We start from the raw sequence: 19,687 nt of genomic DNA, 5'->3' as shown, positions 1-19,687 counted from the left end.
TCATGTTAGCGCACAAGCTGTTCGGCGGGCTCCTCTTAGGGCACTCTGGATGATGGCAGCAGCTCCTCTGCCAGTGACCATTTGAATCTGATGAGGCTATAATGACTGGGGAATGCAGCCATGACAGTGACCACTCCCTCCAGGCGGGGCCAGCACAGGCTCCATGGGCCAGAGGACAACCACCAAGGTCATCAAGGCCAACAAGGCAGCAGAGCCAGCAGCCTATCTCCAATGCAGGAGCCAGCGATGGAGGGGCACCAAGACGTAGCATTCAGAAACATAAGTTAAAGGCACCATGAGCACAAGAGGGACAGGTCGCAGGTGATTTTCTGTTCATTTATGTTTGGTTTATATGTCAGCTGGTGTGGACAATGGTAATGGTAATGTCAATGTGCATTCATTGTGACAATAATATTAAATTTGCTTTGGTTCTGATGGCCTGAGTATGCTTCTTTCTGGTGAAGGGTATGCCAGTGTGTAATGCTGGACGTGAGTGGCTGGATATTTTATTCCACAGGAATTGAGTGGACTTTGGGCACAAATGAAAGGGTCATTTCAGACACCCGGGATGGAGGCAGCAGCACTGGCATGAGTTGGGAGCAGATCTTTAGTAGCCTAGCTGAAGGAGTGTTGGATCAAGGCATCTCTGGTGCTCCTACCTCCGTGGTGGTTATCGAGATCTGCCTCCATGCCCTCAGCGTTCTCCTCACTGTGCTCCTCTTCTGCATCACTACTGGACTCATCATCTGTGGCCTGTGGAGCTGCATCAAGATCCTCTTCCTCCACTGGGTCCCCCCTTGCCAGTGCCAGATTGTGGTTACATGCTGTGCTCTCCACAATCAGTGACACCCACTCTAGGGGGTATTGGAGTGTGCCCTATGAACGGTCCAGGTATTGGAAGTGCATCTTGAGAGGACCTATGGTCCTCTCTACCAACGCCCTTGTGAAGACATGACTCCTATTGTAAGGCTTCTCTGCTTCTGTTCTTGGGTGGCGGAGAGGCGTCATGAGCCACCTCTTCAATGGATAGCCCTTGTCTCCCAGCAGCCATCCATCCAGTCGGCCTGGAGCACTGAAGAGCCTCGGCACCTGGGAGTGTCTCAGGATTTAAGCGTCATGGGAGCTGCCAGGGTACCTTGCACAGACTTGCAGAATCTGCATCCTGTGATCACACATTACCTGCACGTTCATGGAGTGGAAGCCATTCCTGTTGATGAAGGCACCCGGCTGACCCGCTGGTGCCTTGATGGCCACATGTGTAGTTGATGGCGCCCTGGATGCGGGGGAACCCAGTAATCACTGCAAAGCCTCTGGCTCACTCAGCCTGGCTGGCCTCGTCCATATGGTAAAGAATAAAGGTCGTTACCCGTCTGAACAGAGCTTCTGTCACCTGCTTGATGCAACTGTGGACAGCTGATCGGGAGACTCCACACAGATTCCCCCACTGAGCCCTGGAAATAGCCGGAGGCATAGAAGTTGAGGGCCACTGTGACCTTCAGAGCCACTGGCATGGGGTGTCCACCCACACAGTCAGAGCTGATCACAGGCCCAATCATTGGACAGTTGGAAGTCACAGTCTCCTTTGAGAAGTGGAGCCTCCTTTGGTATTGTACCTCAGACATACTGAGGTAGCTGCATCGCTGCCTGTAAACCCTGGCAGCAGGATAGTGGTGTCTTCTGTGGCCCCTTCCCCACCTTGGACTTCCTGTTGGCCCTGCACCCCTTGTGCCTGCGCCTGTCCTCCCACAGTTCCCTTCCCTGGAAGCTGCACTGGGACACCCAGCCTCCTCTCTCTTCCTCCTCAGAGGAGATGCCAGCGGTGGAGACCACAATCCCCATTACCAGGGTAAGGGAAGGCTGTCTGATACCTGGAAGGGTCCACACAGTCTGAATCCTCCGGAGGCCTTGGAAAGAAGTCCTGAAATGAAGCCTGGAAATGCTAAGAATGAAACACAAAACAGAGATGAAGCAGCCAAGTACCAATATGCAACCAGCAGCAAAATCTCTTTGAATCTCCTTACCACTCACACTGGCAGTGCTGCTGACCCTTTTTATCCCGCCCTTGGATGAGGTTTAGCAAATTGTCCGATGCCCACCTGCCTGTTTTGCCCATGCGACGAACACGAAATCGCACCGGCAACATAAAATCTACCTTAAAAGCAAAATACTGCAGGTGCTTGAAACCTGAAACAAAAACAGAAAATGCTGGGAAAACTCAGCAGGTCTAATCTGTGGAGAGAAAAACAGAGTTAACGTTTCAAGTGAGTATGACTCGGGAAATACATAAAACCTACCTTAATTGCCTTTTTAACGACCTTAACTGGCCTCATAATGGATGGTGGGCACAGCTCCGACACTCGCGCAATATTTCGGTTGGCGGGCAGCATGAGTGCATGATGACATCGGGACGCTCGCCTGACATCATCATAGGTTATTTTAAGCTGAAGCGGGTTGGTCACATGTCCGCCCGCTCAGTGTAAAATTCTACCCACACACGTACACTCTTACTGTCTCACACACACAGGCACAAAACACTGAAACACGTGCACCCACATTCTCATTCTCTCTCTCTCTTGCGCTCTCAGCACCCACACTCTCCGTCGTCTCTTTTTTTCATTTTCTTTTGTTTTTCTCTTTTTCTTTTTTCTCTTGCTCCATCTTCTTTCCTTTCAGTAGTCTCCTCTCCCTCTCCTACTCTGAACTCTTGTTTCCTTTCTCTTTATCACCCCTTGTCTCTGGATCTTTCTCTCTCTGTCTTTCTCTTTTTCTCCCTCCTCTTCCCTCTCAGATTACAACAGACCTGCTCTTTGTGTTTTCACTTCACAAAGTCACCTGCTGCAAAAATTTGGGGTAATGACCATTAAAACTACAGTTATTGTAAAATCCCACTGGTTCATTAATGCCTCTGAAGAAAGGGGTCTCCCACCCCTCACCTATCTCACCCACTTATGACCCCTGTCCCACACTATACTGCCAACTTTCAGCACCCTGAAATGGTCTAGCGAGCCACTAAGGGTGAGTGGAGATGCAGCATTGCCAGCATTCTCCAAGTGAAAAATAATCACTGTGACCTCTGGGCTTCAGGATACCCCAAAGATGCACTGGGGAACTCCCCTGGAAGTCTCCAGATAAGGATTGCACGGCAATTGCCTGGGAAGTTCAAACTTCCGTTGGGAAATTTCCCTGCAATTGGAACCATCTGAAAGTGTGATATAAATTGCAAACTTAAGATGGTTCTGACTGTCTTACCAAAATAATTACCCAGGAATAGTTGGAAGAATTAAAAACCACTTCCAACCCATGGGTAATCAGAGTACTGACCCCACCCGAACCTCCCTCCCCCACTATCCCCAATGCCTTCTCGACTACCCCTTTGACCCGCCCCACAGAACCATGGGACACTCTCAACTACCCTCCACTCCCCCTGACTACACTGACCACCCAATATCCACCCCACCCCACTGACCCCCCACCCCACCAAGCCCCAGTAACCGATTTTCCCACCCTCTCTCTCCCACCACCCACCCGCTAACCCCCCCAGCCCCTCCCATCAATCAACCAACTCCACCCCTCAATCTTACCCACTTAACTTACAAGCTTACCTGCTCCCCTGGCTTCTCAAAGTGGCTGGAATGTTAAACCTACCTGCTTTACAGTAGCTAGTGCTGTAGAAATGGGGGTTGGCTTCCTTACCTCCGACTCCCCTGCCCTCGACACTAGGCCTCGGTTACCCGCTGCACTGCGCTGTACTCACCTGGCCTGAGTCGGAAGGTCGAGCGGCTGGGTCTTAAGGTAAGAAAATAGGAATGTGGTGGCATTCCAACTCCGACTGCCATTCCACAGAAGGGCCAATAAAAGTAAACAAAAATAGGTTGAATTGCCCTTAAATTCATTTGATATGAAACTCCCTCACTGTCAGTGGTGAGAGGAGGCTTCTCCGCCTGCTTCCCTGAGCTCAGTTTGAAACTAGGGTTGCCAACCCTCCAGTATTGGCCTGGAGTCTTCTGGAATTGAAGTTTAAACACCCAGGGCACTGCTGTGTGCAACCCTGGCGAAAAATCATCAGGATATGAAAAAAGATTGTTCTTTTTGTCATTTTGTTTGAACGTTTCCCTTTACCAGACATAAAAATATTGAAAGTGGGGGGAAAAATGCTGTTTGGCTGACAGTCAAGCATGATGGCATCGAAAGTCAGTACATCACAAGGATGAATGCGTTGGCTGACTAATGGCTGGAGTGTGGGGCAAGTGATGTGATGAAATCTCTTGGAATACACTTAACTAAAGTTGGCAACCCTATTTGAAACCTGCTTCCAGGATTTCTTCTGAGTCCATTATACCATCCTCATGAACAGTTTATAAGTGTTTGATGGATTTGGAGAGTGTGTGTACTGAGGGAAACCATTTATTATCTAATAAATAAAATCTTGATATTGTTATGATCCCAGCAGGTGTTATTACTGGACAATTCAGATCCCAGAGTGGAACCTGGCTTGATGGATCATAATTTTTAATATTTTTTTAACCGTAGAGAGTATTTACTGAACAGATTCACTGTTAACTTTTTGATAAAAGGATAAAACATTTATTAAACAAGAAATATTAACTATAATATACTAGATAACAAATATGTTGTAAAGATTTTCAATACAAACACCAAGAGTACAAATGATTCAAACTCACTCTTTCCCTTTTACCCCAGCAATAAGCTTTACAGACCCAATACTTCAGTAAGGCTGTACCACTATTTCCACACCAAGGGGAGAGCTGGTTTAGTTGCAAAGAGATTTTCTCTTCCACACTTGGTATCTACCTTAAGATATCCAGAAAACTCACTCTAAATCCACTATTACTTTAACTTTAAAGCAATACATATGAGTTCCTTAATAGTCTGGCAGCATTTCCAGTTAGAGAGAGCCTTTTTCTTTTCTGCCTTTGCCTTCTGGTATACTCATACCAACTGACTAAAAAACTACATTCTGTTCCTGTCTATCTCTCTGGGTCAATAGGCAACAGCGCAGCTTTTTCCTTTACCTTATTTAACTCCCATAAGCTACTAACCTCCCCTTAGTAATCCTGTTCTTTAGTTCAAGAGGTTAATTCATTAAAAATGCATATATACAAACAGGGCCTAGAGACCTCCGGGCTCCACCTCTCAAAACCCTAAACTGAAATCAAAACGCAGATTTCACCTTCCTTAATGCACAAATAAAAGATATACACCCATAAATACAAATATAAATTACTTTAAAACACCTCTGGCTCCTAACTATATTTATTCAAATAACTTTTCAGGAACTGAGAGTCAGACGATGCTCTTGTCTAGCAGACAGGAGGTTTTGGATTTATGCCGTTAACCCATCTCCACAATTGACAGGCACCTTTGGATGCCCTATCTCTATAACCTTCTCCAATCTCCCAGATCACTGCATTTCTCCAATTCTGGCCTCTTGAGCATCGGCCATTTTATTTGCTACATTATCGGCGGCTGCACCTTCAGCTGCCATAGCCCTAAGCTCTGGAATTCCCTCCCTCTACCTCTCTACTTCTCTTGCCTCCTTTAAGACATTCCTTAAAGCCTATCTCTTTGACAAAGCTTTGGTCATCTATCCAAATATCTCCTTATATGGCTCAGTGTAAAATTTTGATTTGTAACGCTATTGTGAAAAGGCACTACGTACATGCAAGATGTAGTTGAGTGGATAATCAAGTAACAAAAGTAGCATGAATTGCAATTGATAGGAATATCCATTATGCCAACAATGCATGGGAGATGCTTGAGGGTTGAATAAGATTCTGGGTGGTATAGTGGGTCATAACACTGTGTATTCACCTTTTAGGATTTGGGTTCAAATCCAATCTGGAATAATGGGATGGAAGTCTCTCTCTGGGCCCAAGTGAGATGAGTTTGGTCAGTGTTAACCCAGTCCCCTTTGATTTCAAATCCACAACACAAACCCTAAAATACAGCGCTAACTTGGCAATCTCTTTCTGAGAATGAGCATGGAGTATAGAACATAAGAATATGAGAAATGGGAGCAGGAATAGACCATATAGTCTCCATCTTGGTTGTACTCATCAACCGAGCATCCACTGCTCTCTTGCGTAGAGAATTCCACATATTCACAACCCTCTGAGTGAAGAGGTTTCTCCTCATCTCAGTCCAAAATGGCTGACCCCTTTCCTGAGACTGTGACCCTGAGTTTTAGAATCCCCAGCCAGGGGAAACAACTTCTTAATATCTACGCTATCAAGCCCTCTCTGAATCTTTTATGTTTCAATTAGGTCAACTCTTATTCTTCTAAACCCCAGAGCGTATAGGCCCATTCTACTTAACAGTTGCCAGCTGACAAAGGAAAATATAAAACATCACACAATTGTAGTTGGTGAGGGGGTAGGAGGGGGGCAGTTTTTGTCCTGGGGCTGGTTACTCTGAATCTAACACTGCTGTACCTAAAGCCAAGTATTGCGGATAGCTGGAAATCTGAAATAAAAACTGAAAATGCTGGAAAGACTCAGCAGGTCAGGCAGCATCTGTGAAGAGAGAAACAGAGTCAATGTTTCAGGCCAATGACCTTTCATCAGCTCAGGAGGATATTGAAAAAGGAACAGCTTTTAAATGATTACAGGGCCAGAGGACCTGCGCTGGGCCTGAACTATGAATAAAAAGTGAAAAATGGCTAGATTTTCCAGACACATCAACTCCTCGGCTCAATGAACGGAAAGAATTGTAACTATGAGTAACACGCTTGATACCCTGCAGTAAGAATGGGCTTTCTTTAGGTTCTCTGTTATGAGTTGGATAGAGTTTCATTTAAGGAAATAATGTCCCTATCCTTTAGCAGTCGAATCACACTAGACAATCTTTAATGCCCTTCTGTTCCACGGTCCATCTCAAGTTTGCTTTTTAAGCTGGTGAGTAACTAATAATGTTGCTGGAAGGGGTTCTAATGGTGAGACAGCCAGTGAGGGTATACTGGTAACAGCTCAGCATGATAACTCTTAAGTGTCTCCAACTTGCTTACTCATTTTCCTTGATTTTGGTGTCAGGCATTACAGCTCAAAAACAATTTAAAAATGTACATAAACCAGGAAGGTCCCAGGTTTGATCCACCTCGCTCCACTCCCCCATTCCCACGTTGTTGATCTTAACTAAGAGAACATTCGTGGCCGGGAAAGGGAAAATCACTCAAGGTTCTTCCTCCTGATCATTGGCTCCTGCTGAAGCGTGTGGCCATGTCGACACTAGGGGAGGGCAGCATCAGGCTCGACAGCGAGGCCCTTTGTGGCCAAGTAACCTCAGGTTGGGGGGAGGGGGAGAAACAGCCGCTCACTGCACTAAGCCGTGGGCAACGTCAAGAAACAAGGAGAGACAACCGAAGGAACAAAGTGTTGCAGGCCATCAAAAGAAATAAAACAACAAGGTCCTAGTGGAGTTGACTGCTGTCCTTTCAAAGAGTTTGGTCTGAATTTGACATGGCAGCTACTCTTTAAGCCTCGTTTTATTTGGTGAGGGGAACTGTGGTCCGTTTCTGCTACCTCTAACAATGCTGTGCTTTAACTTTTCATTTTTTTTTCTTGCCCCTAGTTGATAAACAAGCGACTAATTCACTAAATTAATTTTCTTCCTCCTTATATTGGTTTAATTTGCATCACCTTTCACCCAGGATAAAGAAAATGTAAGTAGGTTCATTTGTCTCCAGAAGTACTTCCTTTCCTCTGATAGGGAGCTAAAGTTTTCCTCTTTTCTTCCAGTTTGAGGATTTCTTCTGGTTGGGTTCTTTCTTTTCCCCAGCGTTTTAATCCCAGTTTTTGCATGTCCAAATTCAAATTGCATGATTTTAAACCATTTCCGTTTTCTTTTTGCACTGTTTTTGGCACTGGATTGGTATTTGTCTATTTGAAGTCATCCCAGCCTCTGATTAGCTGCATGCCCAGAGTTCTTAGTGTGTGATATTTTTAGAAGTGCTTTTGACTGTACTGTGTATCATTGGTGTGGAGCAGTGTTGGCCAATAGAAATTGCTGGCTAGTCACATGAGTGACTGTGGCCAGACTCTTTCAGCCACTAATTTTAGTAAAAACAAAATGCCCTACGTATAATGCAAGTATGTGTATATTCATTTAACAAGCATCTACCATTATTAAGTGACCAAGAGCAGTCACAACAATCATAAGGCCTCCACATACTCTTGTTTCATTGCCTTACCAATAAACACACAAGAAGGTTAAAGTTCACAGTCATCCACCATGTGAATATGACAACTGAGGTCACATGCCCATTTGCAGTGTCTATCACTCAGTCTTTGTTTCTGAAATCAAAATGCAAAGAGACACATGTGGATTCCCAATCTGCCACATCTGGATATTGGCTATAGGCCAACACTGGTATCATGTACTCTGGGAACAAATTTTCCTCCAAAGCAACCACAGTATTTTTCAGCCAAATGATTCCTTCCTACCTCTCCTGGAATTAGTGGCGTGTGAGGGTACAGGTTCAGCCTCCCAGTACTTCACACAGGTAGGCCTCACAACTTCACATATAAGCTGCAATGTGGAATGCTGATAAACTTCACCACCACGATGGAATCTGGCACCCAAATCTGGTGAACTTTCTGGTGAGAAATGCCAAATGGCGGCCAAAGTTGAAGCCATAAACAGTCTCGGGAGCACTGTGGGGCTGTTAAACTATTGTGTGTTTATCACTGAGGTGCAGTCTCTGTCTGAGAACTCAGAATACACGATTACCTGAGCCTGCACCTCGAAAGAGACTAGGGGTTGCCAACCCTCCAGGGTTGCCCTGGATTCTCTAGCGATTAAAGATTGATCTCCTGGCCACTGTTTCCAACATCTCTGGAGAAAAACCTTGGAGGCTATTAGAAAATGGACATTTTTTGTCATTTACTTGGAACGCTTTAGTTCGTTAATTATACAGATATTGGAAATGGGTTAGGGAATGTTGTTTGACTAACAGTCAGGAACCATCCAATTGGATAATGAAGAGTCTGTTCGCTTTCCTATTGGCTGAGGAAGGCGGGGCACTATGACAATGGACGATCAATGCCAAGAACATGGTGGCAGGGTGGCTGGAGATGGAATGCTTATATCCTGAAACCTTTGGGAATACATCCCCAACTAGAGTTGGCAAGACTAAAAGAGACCTTTATTAAGGTTTATTAACACAGCAAATGCCGGAAATTCTCACCAGCTCTGGCAGCATTTGTAGGGAGAGCAACAGAGGCCTAGATTTTCTGGTCCTGCCTGTGGAGTTGCAGGGGGGTGGGGATGGAAAACTTGACGGACCAGCCAAAGGTCCATTGACCTTGGACGGAAATTTTCGGTCCCGCGGCAGGCGGGACTGGAAAATCCCACCCAGAGTTAATGCTTTAAGCCCATGACCTGTTGTCAGAACTTATATCTTTTCAGTCATACAGTTGAACAGCTAACTCTGTTTCTCTCCACAGTTTCTGCCAGACCTGGTGAGAATTTCCAACATTTCCTATTTTTCTGTCAGACTCCAGCATCTGCACTATTTTGCCTTTTTTAGAAGTGACCCTATTCATTATCTGGGACGATCTCTAGGCTTCTGGTGTGCTGATAAAACAGAATGAATGCATTCCTTCAGTGATTTTCAAACGCATACCCATGGTTGGTGTTTCATTTGAAAGATACTCCGTCCTGTACTTACAGTCGCTGCGGTCTGGAAGTGTGAATGTTTTGTCGATAGAAGCAAGCTCTTTGATTAAGAAGTAGTTCTGAATTAGGGAACACAGTTTTTCATTACGAAGGCAGACTAGGAAGAAATAGATGAGAAAAGAAGCGAACAAAAGTTGAAGCATGAGTTTATTAATACTTTCAAAGAGGAGCTGAATAGATATCTGGTTGGGGTTGGGATTATGGTTTGTAAGATTGGGTTCAGACAGAGATGAATAAAAAAAAAGTACAAAATAGGACCATTTGGCCCTTCGAACCTAGTTTGCCACTCAGTGAGATCATGGCTGATCATCTGCCCCAATTCTGCTGCTCTTCTGCCCCTCCCCATATCCCTTTATTCCTTATGCCTGAAAATCTATCGATCCCAGTCTTGAATAGACTCGACGACTGAGGAGCCACAGCCTATCCCTGTGGGATGGAGAATTCCAAAGATTTTGAGTGAAGAATTTTCTCCTCAGCTGAGTACTAAATGGCCAACCCCTTATCCTGAGACTGTAACCTCTAGGTCTGGACTCACCAGCCGTGGACATGCCAGTCCCTAACCATCTACCCTGTCAAGTCCTCCAGACCCACAGTTGACTCTTAACTGGCCTCTGCAAGCCACACAGTAAAAGGGCTTCATGGTTGCCTTGCCAGCGATGCCCACACCCCATAAAAAAAAGCTGCCCAAACATACTATAATTTGAGAAAAACTTGATCTGGATTGAATTTATCATTTTAAGCTTCTAAACTGTGGCTGGCGCCTTGTGGAAGCTATATTTTTACATTAAACAGTTCTAATATTACTGAAAAAACTGCTCCACTTTTGAAAATGGTGAGGAGAAAGTGAATTCCTTTCGTTTGGAACACATTTTCAAGGTTCTGGGAGTGAACTCCATGCCTTGGTAATTCTGTTTTCAATCTACTACTACGTTTGCTGAATTGGCATGTATATTGTCCATTGCTGTATTGGCACAGGTTATTGCATATCAGCAGAAAGCATTTTCTATAACAGAAGCGTCTCTCAACTGTTGGTACAGTGGTAGAGGTGGGAAAATGGGTTTGGATGGGGTGCGGGAAGCGTGTGTGTTACTGGAAGTGTGTTTTTTTTGGGGGTGGGGCTTGGTCTGTGGCCCCAGGACAGTGAGAATATTTTCATAGGGTCCCAATGAATATTTTCAGGGGGTTCCTGGGGCTGTGCGTATACTTGGAGGTGATTTCCCTCTCTGAAGGGTTTGGAATGTCCTGCTTTTTAAAAAGTCATCGGTGGGCACCGAAGCATAAAGTTGCTCTTAAAAGTTATTTTGATGCTGGAATCCGAACAGCATTGCCTTTCTAGAAATGTAAGCTTGTCAATAATGGAGATTGTTTTGCATCGAGTGGCCCAATGTCTCGAATGGGGAAGGGCCGATCCGGCCTCTTGAGGCCTTTATGCAATCTAGAGTCTCATTCAAAGATTTTCGGGCTACAACCTGACATTTCCTTTCATTTCGCAATGAACAGCAAAGTGAGAATGAAGAGAACGGCTCTGGTGACAACTTCATGCACTCAATGGACCCTCAGCTGGAGAGGCAGGTGGAAACTATCCGCAACCTGGTTGACTCGTACATGGGAATTGTCAACAAAACCATCCGGGATCTCATGCCCAAGACAATCATGCATCTCATGATTATTAATGTGAGTACAGGGGTCACTTTCCTACAGCCTATTTGTGACTATGTTCTGGGGGCCCAATATTTGTGAAACAAAATATTTTGCCAACCTCGCTTTCATTCTTACCTCCATCAAAGGACTTTATAGGAACTCTTTCATGGGATATGGGCATTGCTGGCTAGGCCAGCATTTATTGCCCATCAATAATTGCCCTTGAGTAGTTGGTGGCGAGCTGCCTTCTTGAACTGCTGCAGTCCGTGTGGTGTCAGTACACCCACAGTGTACTGAAGGGAGGGAGTTCCAGGATTTTGACCCAGCGACAGTGAAGGAATGGGGATATTTCTCCGATTGGGATGGTGTTCAACTTGGAGGGGAACTTCGAGGTGATGATGTTACCATGTTTCTGCTGCCCTTGCCCTTCTAGTGAGCAAAGGTTGCAGTTCCATTCAGCTGATGAATTAGTGCTGCTCCATGTTGAACACCACTTGGAGGAAGCACTGAGGGTGGCAAGGACACAGAATGTACTCTGGGCGGGGGACTTCAAGAGTTGCATGGTAGCACCACCACAGACTGATCTGGTTGAGTCCTAAAGGACATAGCTGCTAGACAGGGCCTGTGGCAGGTGAAGAGGGAACCAACAAGAGAGAAGAACATACTTGACCTCGGCCTCACCGATCAACTTGTTGCAGATGCACATTCCCATGGCCGTATTGCTAGCCAACGCACATTTCTTGCGGAGACAAAGTCCCGACTTCACAGGCACGATACTCTCCATCGTGTTGTGTGGCACTACCACTGTGCTAAATACAATAGATTTCGAATCGGTCTAGCAACTCAAGACTGGGCATCCATGAGGTGCTGTGAGCTATCAGCAGCAGCAGAATTGTACTCAACCACAATCTGTAACCTCATGGCCCGGCATATCCCCCCACTCTACCATTACCATCAAGCCAGGGGATCAATCCTGATTCAATGAAGAGTACAGGAGGGCATGCCAGGAGCAGCACCAGACATACCTAAAATGATGTGTCAACCTGGTGAAGCTATAACACAGGACTACTTGTGTGCCAAATAGTATGAGCAGCAAGTAATAGAGCTAAGCGATTCCACAAGAAAAGGATCTGCAGTCCTGCCGCATCCAGTCATGAATGTAATTGTCCATTAATTAAATTAATTACAATTAATTGGACAATTAAACAACTCACTGGAGGAGGAGGCTCCACAAATATCCCCATCCTCAATGATGGGGGAGCCCAGCACATTAGTGCAAAAGATAAGGCTGAAGCATGTGCAACAATCTCCAGCCAGAAGTGCCGAGCGGATAATTCATCTCAGTCTCCTCTGGAGGACCCCAGCATCATAGATGCCAGTCTTCAGCCAATTCGATTCACTCCACATGATATTAAGAAACAGCTGAAGGCATTGGATACTGCAAAGGCTATGGGCACGGGCAATATTCTGGCAATTGTACTGAAGACTTGTGCTCCAGAACTTGCTGCACCCCTAGCCAAGCTGTTCCAGTGCAGCTACAACACTGGCATCTACCCAACGATGTGGAAAATTGCCCAGGTATGTCTTGTACACAAAAAGCAGGACAAATCCAACCCAGCCAGTTAGCGCCCCATCAATCTCCTCTCCATCATCAGTAAAGTGATGGAAGGGGTCATCAACAATGCTATCAAGCAGCACTTGCTTAGCAATAACCTGCTCACTGACGCTCAGTTTGGGTTCCGCCAGGGCCACTCAGATCCTGACCTCATTACAGCCTTGGTTCAAATATGAATGCAAGAACTGAACTCCCGAGGTGAGGTGCGCATGACTGCCCTTGATATCAAGGCAGCATTTGACCGAGTGTGGCATCAAGGAGCCCTAGCAAAACTGGAGTCGATGGGAATTGGGGAAAACTCTCCATTAGTTGGAGTCATACCTAGCACAAAGGAAAATGGTAATGGCGGTTGGAGGTCAATCATCTCAGCTCCAGGACGTCACTGCAGGAGTTCCTCAGGGTAGTGTCCTCGGCCCAACCATCTTCAGCTGCTTCATCAATGACCTTCCTTCCATCATAAGGTCAGAAGTGGGGATGTTCGCTGATGATTACACAATATTCAGCACTATTCGTGTCTCTTCAGATGCTGAAGCAGCCCATGTCCAAATGCAGCATGAAATGGTCAATATCCAGGCTTGGGCTGACAAGTGGCAAGTAACATTTGCACCACACAAGTGCCAGGCAATGACCATCTCCAACAAGACAGAATCTAACCATCACCCCTTGACATTCAATGGCATTACCATCACTGAATCCCCCACTATCAACATCCTGGGGGTTACCATTGATCTGAAACTGAAACTGTTGTAGCCATATAAATACTGTGGCTACAAGAGTAGGTCAGAAGCTAGGAATCCTGTGGTGAATAACTCACCTCCTGACTCCCCAAAGCCTGTCCACCATCTGCAAGGTACAAGTCAGGAGTGTGATGGAATACTCCCCACTTGCCTGGATGAGTGCAGCTCCAATAACACTCAAGAAGCTTGACATCATCTAGGACAAAGCAGCCCACTTGATTGGCACCCCATCCACAAACAATCACTTCCACCGTCACCGACGCGCTGTAGTAGCAGTGTGTACCATTTACAAGATCCACTGCAGCAACTCATCAAGGCTGTTTAGACCTTCCAAACCTTGACCACTACCATCTAGAAGGACAAGCACAGCAGACACATGGGAACAACACCACCTGGAAGGTCCCCTCCTAATCACTCACCATCTTGACTTGGAAATATGTCGCTGTTCCTTCACTGTCGCTGGGTCTGAATATTGGAACTCCCTCCCTAACAGCACTGTGCGTGCACCTACACTACATGGACTGCAGTTGAAAGGTTGAAACTCTCTTCAGTACTAATGTGAATCCCTTTCTCTGTGACAGACAAAAGACTTCATTCAGTCTGAACTACTGGCCCAACTCTACTCATGTGCAGACCAGAACATCCTGATGGAGGAGTCTCCTGAGCAGGCACAACGTCGCGATGACATGCTAAGAATGTACCATGCCCTGAAGGAAGCCTTAAATATCATTGGTGACATTAATACCACTACAACCAGCACCCCTCTACCACCACCTGTAGATGACTCCTGGCTGGGAGTCAGGGAAATCCCATCTGGGCGAAGGTTTGTAAATGAGAGCTCAGACCCATGTTTAAGCATAAAATCTGGCCTGCTGTGACCTGCTATAATGTCATTGGTGACAATTATAACTTATCCACCCATTGGGAAACTGCGATCCTGTGCAAAGCTAGTTTTGAATCTCATCTGATTTTGCTTTCTATTGAAATGAGGTAAGGAGGAATATTTTTTCTGTCGGAGGGTCGTTAGACCTTAGAGTTTTCATCCACAGAGAACAGAGGAGGCTGGCTCATTGAATATACTCAAGGCTGAGTTAGACAGATTTGTGACTGACAAGGGAGTGAAGGGTTATGGTGGGCAGGCAGGCAAATAAAGTTAAGGCCACAATCAGATCTGCCATGATCTTGTTGAGTGATGAAGCAGGCTTGAGGGGCTAAATGGCCTACTCCTGATCCAATTTCTTATGATCTTCTAAGAACCTATGAGTTCTTAGAAGGAGCAGGAGTAGGCCGCTTTGACCATTCAATATGACCATGGCTGATCTTCTGCCTCAACTCCACTTTCCTGCCTGCTCCCCATATCCCTTGATTCTCTGAGATACCAAAAATATGTCCAGCTCAGCCTTAAATATATTCGACAATGGAGCATTCACAACCCCCTGGGATAGAGAATCCCAAAGATTCACCACCTTCTAAGTGAAGAAATTTCTCCTCACCTCAGTCCTAAATGATCGACCCTGTATCCTGAGACTGTGCCCCCGTGTTTTAGGTTTTCCGACCAGGGGAAACATCCTCGCAGTGTCCACCCTCTCAAGCCCCTTTAGGATTTTGTATGTTTCAATGAGAACATCTCTCATTCTTCTAAAATTCAGAGAATATAGGCCCAATTTACTCAGTTTCACATCATAGGACATCCCAGGGACTAATCTAGTGAACCTTTTGCTATACTACCTCCAATGCAAGTATATCCTATCTTGAATACGGAGACCAAAACTGCACACAGTACTCCAGGTCTAATCTCATCAAAGCCCTGTGCAATTGTAGCAAGACTTCTTTATTCTTGTACTCCAACCCCCTTGCAATAAAGGCCAACACGCCATTTACTTTCCTATTTGCTTGCTGTACCTGACACTAACTTTGTGTGCCTTGTACGAGTGTACCCAAGTCTCTCTGAAAATCAGCATTTAGAAGTTTCATGCCTGATTTTTCTGTTACTGCCAAAGTGAATAATCTCACATTTCCCCACATTTTACACCATCTGCTTCCTGGAGTTGCCGCTCACTTTTCCTGTCCCTATCTCTTTGCAGCCTCTTTGTTTCACCTTCACAGCTTACATTGCAATCTAGCTTTGTATCATCAGGAAACTTGGATACATTATCCTCAGCTTCTTCATCTAAGTCATCAATATAGGTTGTAAATAGCTGAGGCCTCAGCACTGACCCTTGTGGCACTCCATTAGTTACAGCCTGCCACTTGAAAATGCCCCATCTATCTCTACTTTCTGCTTCCTAATCTGTTAACCAATCCTCCATTCATGCTAATATATTACCGCAACTCCATGAACCCTTATCCTGCTCACCTTTCATCCCTGTGCTTGATGATATCGGTTGTGAGTAATACAGACTTAACTAATTACATTCTTTCTTCTCCCTAGGTCTCCAACCTCAAGTCCTACACCACAAAGGAGAGCTCCTGCGGTTCCCCCAGTCAGGCCTCTGTCTCGAGGCCCTGCCCCAGGCCCTCCACCACCTGCTGGGCCCCCTCCTCAAGGACCCCCCGGTAGTGCCCCACCAATTCCCTCTCGGCCTGGCGCCTCTCCGGATCCATTCGGGGCTCCACCTCAAGTCCCCTCCAGGCCCAACCGGGCTCCTCCTGGCGTCCCCAGGTAGGTAATCGTTTGAATGAGAAGTGAGCACACGTTACAAGGGAAGAAGGTGGAGTTTTGGTGACCAGAAAATCGGACTGGGGCAATTACATCGGCATGGCGACATCTCCTCTGCATTAATCGGAACAGTAACCAGTATGCTTGGATGGGACGAGAATGAGCTGAGGATAGGAGTTGCAATTGGCACTGCTCTCGTACAAACACTCATACCAAGTTCCTCTCTGTGTTATTGTAACATAATTGTTGTCTTATTTCATTGCTACCCAACAGTAAAACAACAATTCAGTATAACTCGGCGTGGGCTAGTCGACCAACATGTTCTTTCTTCTCTTTAATCCTTCAGTAATTCAGGCATTCTTAGAGCTATCAAGAAAAGTCCTCCAATCTACTGGTTCTGTCAATGTGCTATTACTAGCCCCATTCTTTTGTAAATCAAATCATATTCTCGTACCATTTTTGAGAGGGCTGTGCGATCAGAAGGTAAACACAGTTTAGGATGAGTATCCATTCCATCATACCTAGTTCATGTGATGGTGGGGGTCTTACTTCCCGCCTTCTGAAGTGTTGGCGGGGAACGCATCCCCGCCGGCTCCAAGTGCCCCCCGCAGCTATTTCACGTTTGAATGAGTATTAAGTGGCTGCAGGCAGGACTTCTGGCTTTACTCAGGAGGAAGTCCCGCCTTAGAGAGCAGCCGGCCGGTCTGATTAGCGGCAGCTCTCCAGTCCCTGGAGCGACTGCGCTGCGGTAGACAGAAGAAGAAAAGCAGGAGGACACGAGTGTCCCAGGGCGGGGAGGGTAGGGAAGGCCTGGGAGGGCACAAAGGGGACGATCGGGGTCTTGGGTGAGGGGCTGGTGGGGGAGGGAGGTCCAGAGGCCACCAGACCTAAAAGGTTGGTGGGGGGAGGCACGGGATGGCTTGATTTCAGAAGGGGGCTTCTGATGGAAGTGGTCACCCCGCCACCCAGACCTTCCCAGCCCTAAATATAACTTTTCTCTCAAGCTTCCCCCACGGGTGTTCAATCCTCCCGCAAGCCTGAAAGTTGAGGCTGGATGGGAAACGGCCCTTAAGTAGCCAATAATTGGCCACTTAAGGGCCTCAATTGGGGCCAAGGGTGGGCTTCCCATCTGAGGCCTTGCCCACCCCAGTGTAAAATCGCTGTGTGGTCGAGGTAGGCGGAAACCCGGAGGGAATCCCGTCCCTTCAATTTCAAGCTGCCTCCCCCCACCATCTAAAAACCCACCAGTCGGGGAAGCGTAAAATCCTGGCCCTGTTCTAATTTGTCCTTTACCAGCTTGAAGCTGAACCCCTTTTTGCCTACGCCTGTGCTTTAATTGGAAGTAAAGTTATAGATTTGTCTCCCCTGGTCAGTTGAGCTGAAAGGCATGGTGTAAAGATTCGAACTAAGCTTATGATTGAAGAATGGTCACCTGCCGTGAGATACTAGGAGCTCACTGGAACCATGACAAGCTACCATCAAGTTGCTCAGGGCCCGCAAGTGAATGGGAGGGTGGGAGAAGGCTGGACTAGCACTGAGCACCCATGGGTGGGGACCTAATTGTTCAGACCTTTATTGGACTCCAGTTGGTTAGACAGAATGCCGTGTAGAATGAGTCTATTGTAGGGTTCATAGTCTCCCACCAGCCCCTGATCTTTAGATCCTGTTTCCAATCTCTGGTTTGCTGGCCAATATTTATTCCTCAACCAACATCAATTAGGAAAAAACAGGTTGTCTAATTGTTTATATCATTCCTTTCTGTGGGAGCTTGCTGTGCGCAAATTGCGTTTCCTACACGACACCACACTTCAAAATTATGAATTGGCTGTAAGTTGCTTTGGGACATGGTGAGATCATGAAAAGTGCTGATTAAATACAAATCTTTCTTTTGTTTGTCTCCTGTTTGCCATGTAGTGCCTTGTGTTAGTTGTCCTACTAAGATTGTAATTTTAAAAATATATGCACACATTTCCAGGAAATGTTAGAGCAGATGCATCAGTGTCAGAGGAAGAGAGATTGACAAATATGAAAGGTCCCACTGAAAATACAATTCCATTGTCCTCAAATGCTGACAGGCTTCCTGTGTATTTTCACCATTTTTGTTTGTTATTTTTAAATTCCAGTGTCCATTGTCTTTTTTCTTCCAGCTTTATTTGGGAATCTACTTTCCCTTTTTTTTGGTATATTGTTGCAGAAATACTCCGAGACACCATGGCTCCCATTTTAAAGCTTCCCATCTCACCACCTCTTCTTCTAGCTGGGATGTGCATGGGAGGGATTAAATATAAAACCTGTTCTTTCCATCTCTGACCCACTGCCTTTCTGGCCATCTAACTTTTTACTATCCCATATCAGGCCATTGACTCACAAACATTGAGCAGGACCCTAGTTACTATTCAGAAACTGGAGTTGTTCTTCATTGAACGGAAGAGATCAAGGGGAGATTTCCTTTATTCTTTCATGGGATGTGGGTGTCACTGGCAAGGCCAGCATTCGTTGCCCATCCCTAATTACCCTCAAACTGAGTGGCTTGCTAGGCCATTTCAGAGGGCAGCAGGTCTGGAGTCAGGTAAGGATGGCAGATATCCTTCACTAAAAGGGCATTAGTGAATCAGATGGGGTTTTATGACGATCACTGATAGTTTTGTGGTCATCATTACTGAGACTAGCTTTCTCATTCCAAGCTTATTCATTAAATTCAAAGTCCATCAGCTGCTGTGGTGGGATTGGTGGGATTTGAACCCATGTCCCCAGAGCATTAGCCTGGGCCTCTGGATTACTAGTCCAATGACATTAACACTACGCCACCGTCTCCCCCAACTCAATGTTCAAAATTAGGAGGGGTAAAGTAAGAGGTCACAGATCTAAGGTGATTTGGGGGAAAAACAGAAGAGAGATGAGGGGAATATTCTTTACACAATGAGTTGTTGTTACCTGGAAGGCACTGCCTAAAAGGATGGGGGAAGCAGACTCAACAGTAACTTTTAAAGAATTGGTTAGAGACTGAAAGGAGAGTAAAAGAAAGCGCAGGGCTATGAAGAATGAGTGGGGGAGGGGGAGGGGAGTGGGGGGAATTGGATTAACTGAATAGCCCCAGCAGAGAGCTAGCACAGACATGATGGACCAAATGGCCCCTTTCTCTCCTGTACGATTCTCTGATTCTATGATCCTGTGGGTCATTGTCAGGCACTTTCCTGCAGCATGAGTAGGAAGAACAGTAGGCCCAATAGTTCCATTACTTTATTTAAATAAGGCCCTCTCACTGGCCGAGTGGCAGGCGGAATAACAAAGGCAGTGTTCTCTTGCCGCCTTTTGCAGGAAGAAAAGAGGGAAAAGGACTCT

General features: G+C 46.0%; 1 protein-coding gene across 3 annotated transcripts in view; it reads left to right on the top strand.

Annotated features, from left to right (window-relative positions):
- LOC121280933 (dynamin-1) overlaps positions 1–19,687 on the top strand; it is a 242,029-nt gene that overhangs the window by 208,669 nt on the left and 13,673 nt on the right. For all 3 annotated transcript variants that reach the window (XM_041193376.1, XM_041193375.1, XM_041193377.1), the window contains exons 17-19: positions 11,194–11,367; positions 14,268–14,509; positions 16,118–16,348. In XM_041193376.1, the coding sequence (XP_041049310.1) occupies positions 11,194–11,367; positions 14,268–14,509; positions 16,118–16,348 (647 nt within the window). The remainder of the gene's footprint in view (positions 1–11,193; positions 11,368–14,267; positions 14,510–16,117; positions 16,349–19,687) is intronic.

This window comes from Carcharodon carcharias, chromosome 8, assembly GCF_017639515.1.
Source record: "Carcharodon carcharias isolate sCarCar2 chromosome 8, sCarCar2.pri, whole genome shotgun sequence".
Lineage (NCBI taxonomy): Eukaryota > Metazoa > Chordata > Chondrichthyes > Lamniformes > Lamnidae > Carcharodon > Carcharodon carcharias.
The sequence above is the reverse complement of the archived record's forward strand: the minus strand, read 5'-3'. Positions and strand labels throughout refer to the sequence as shown.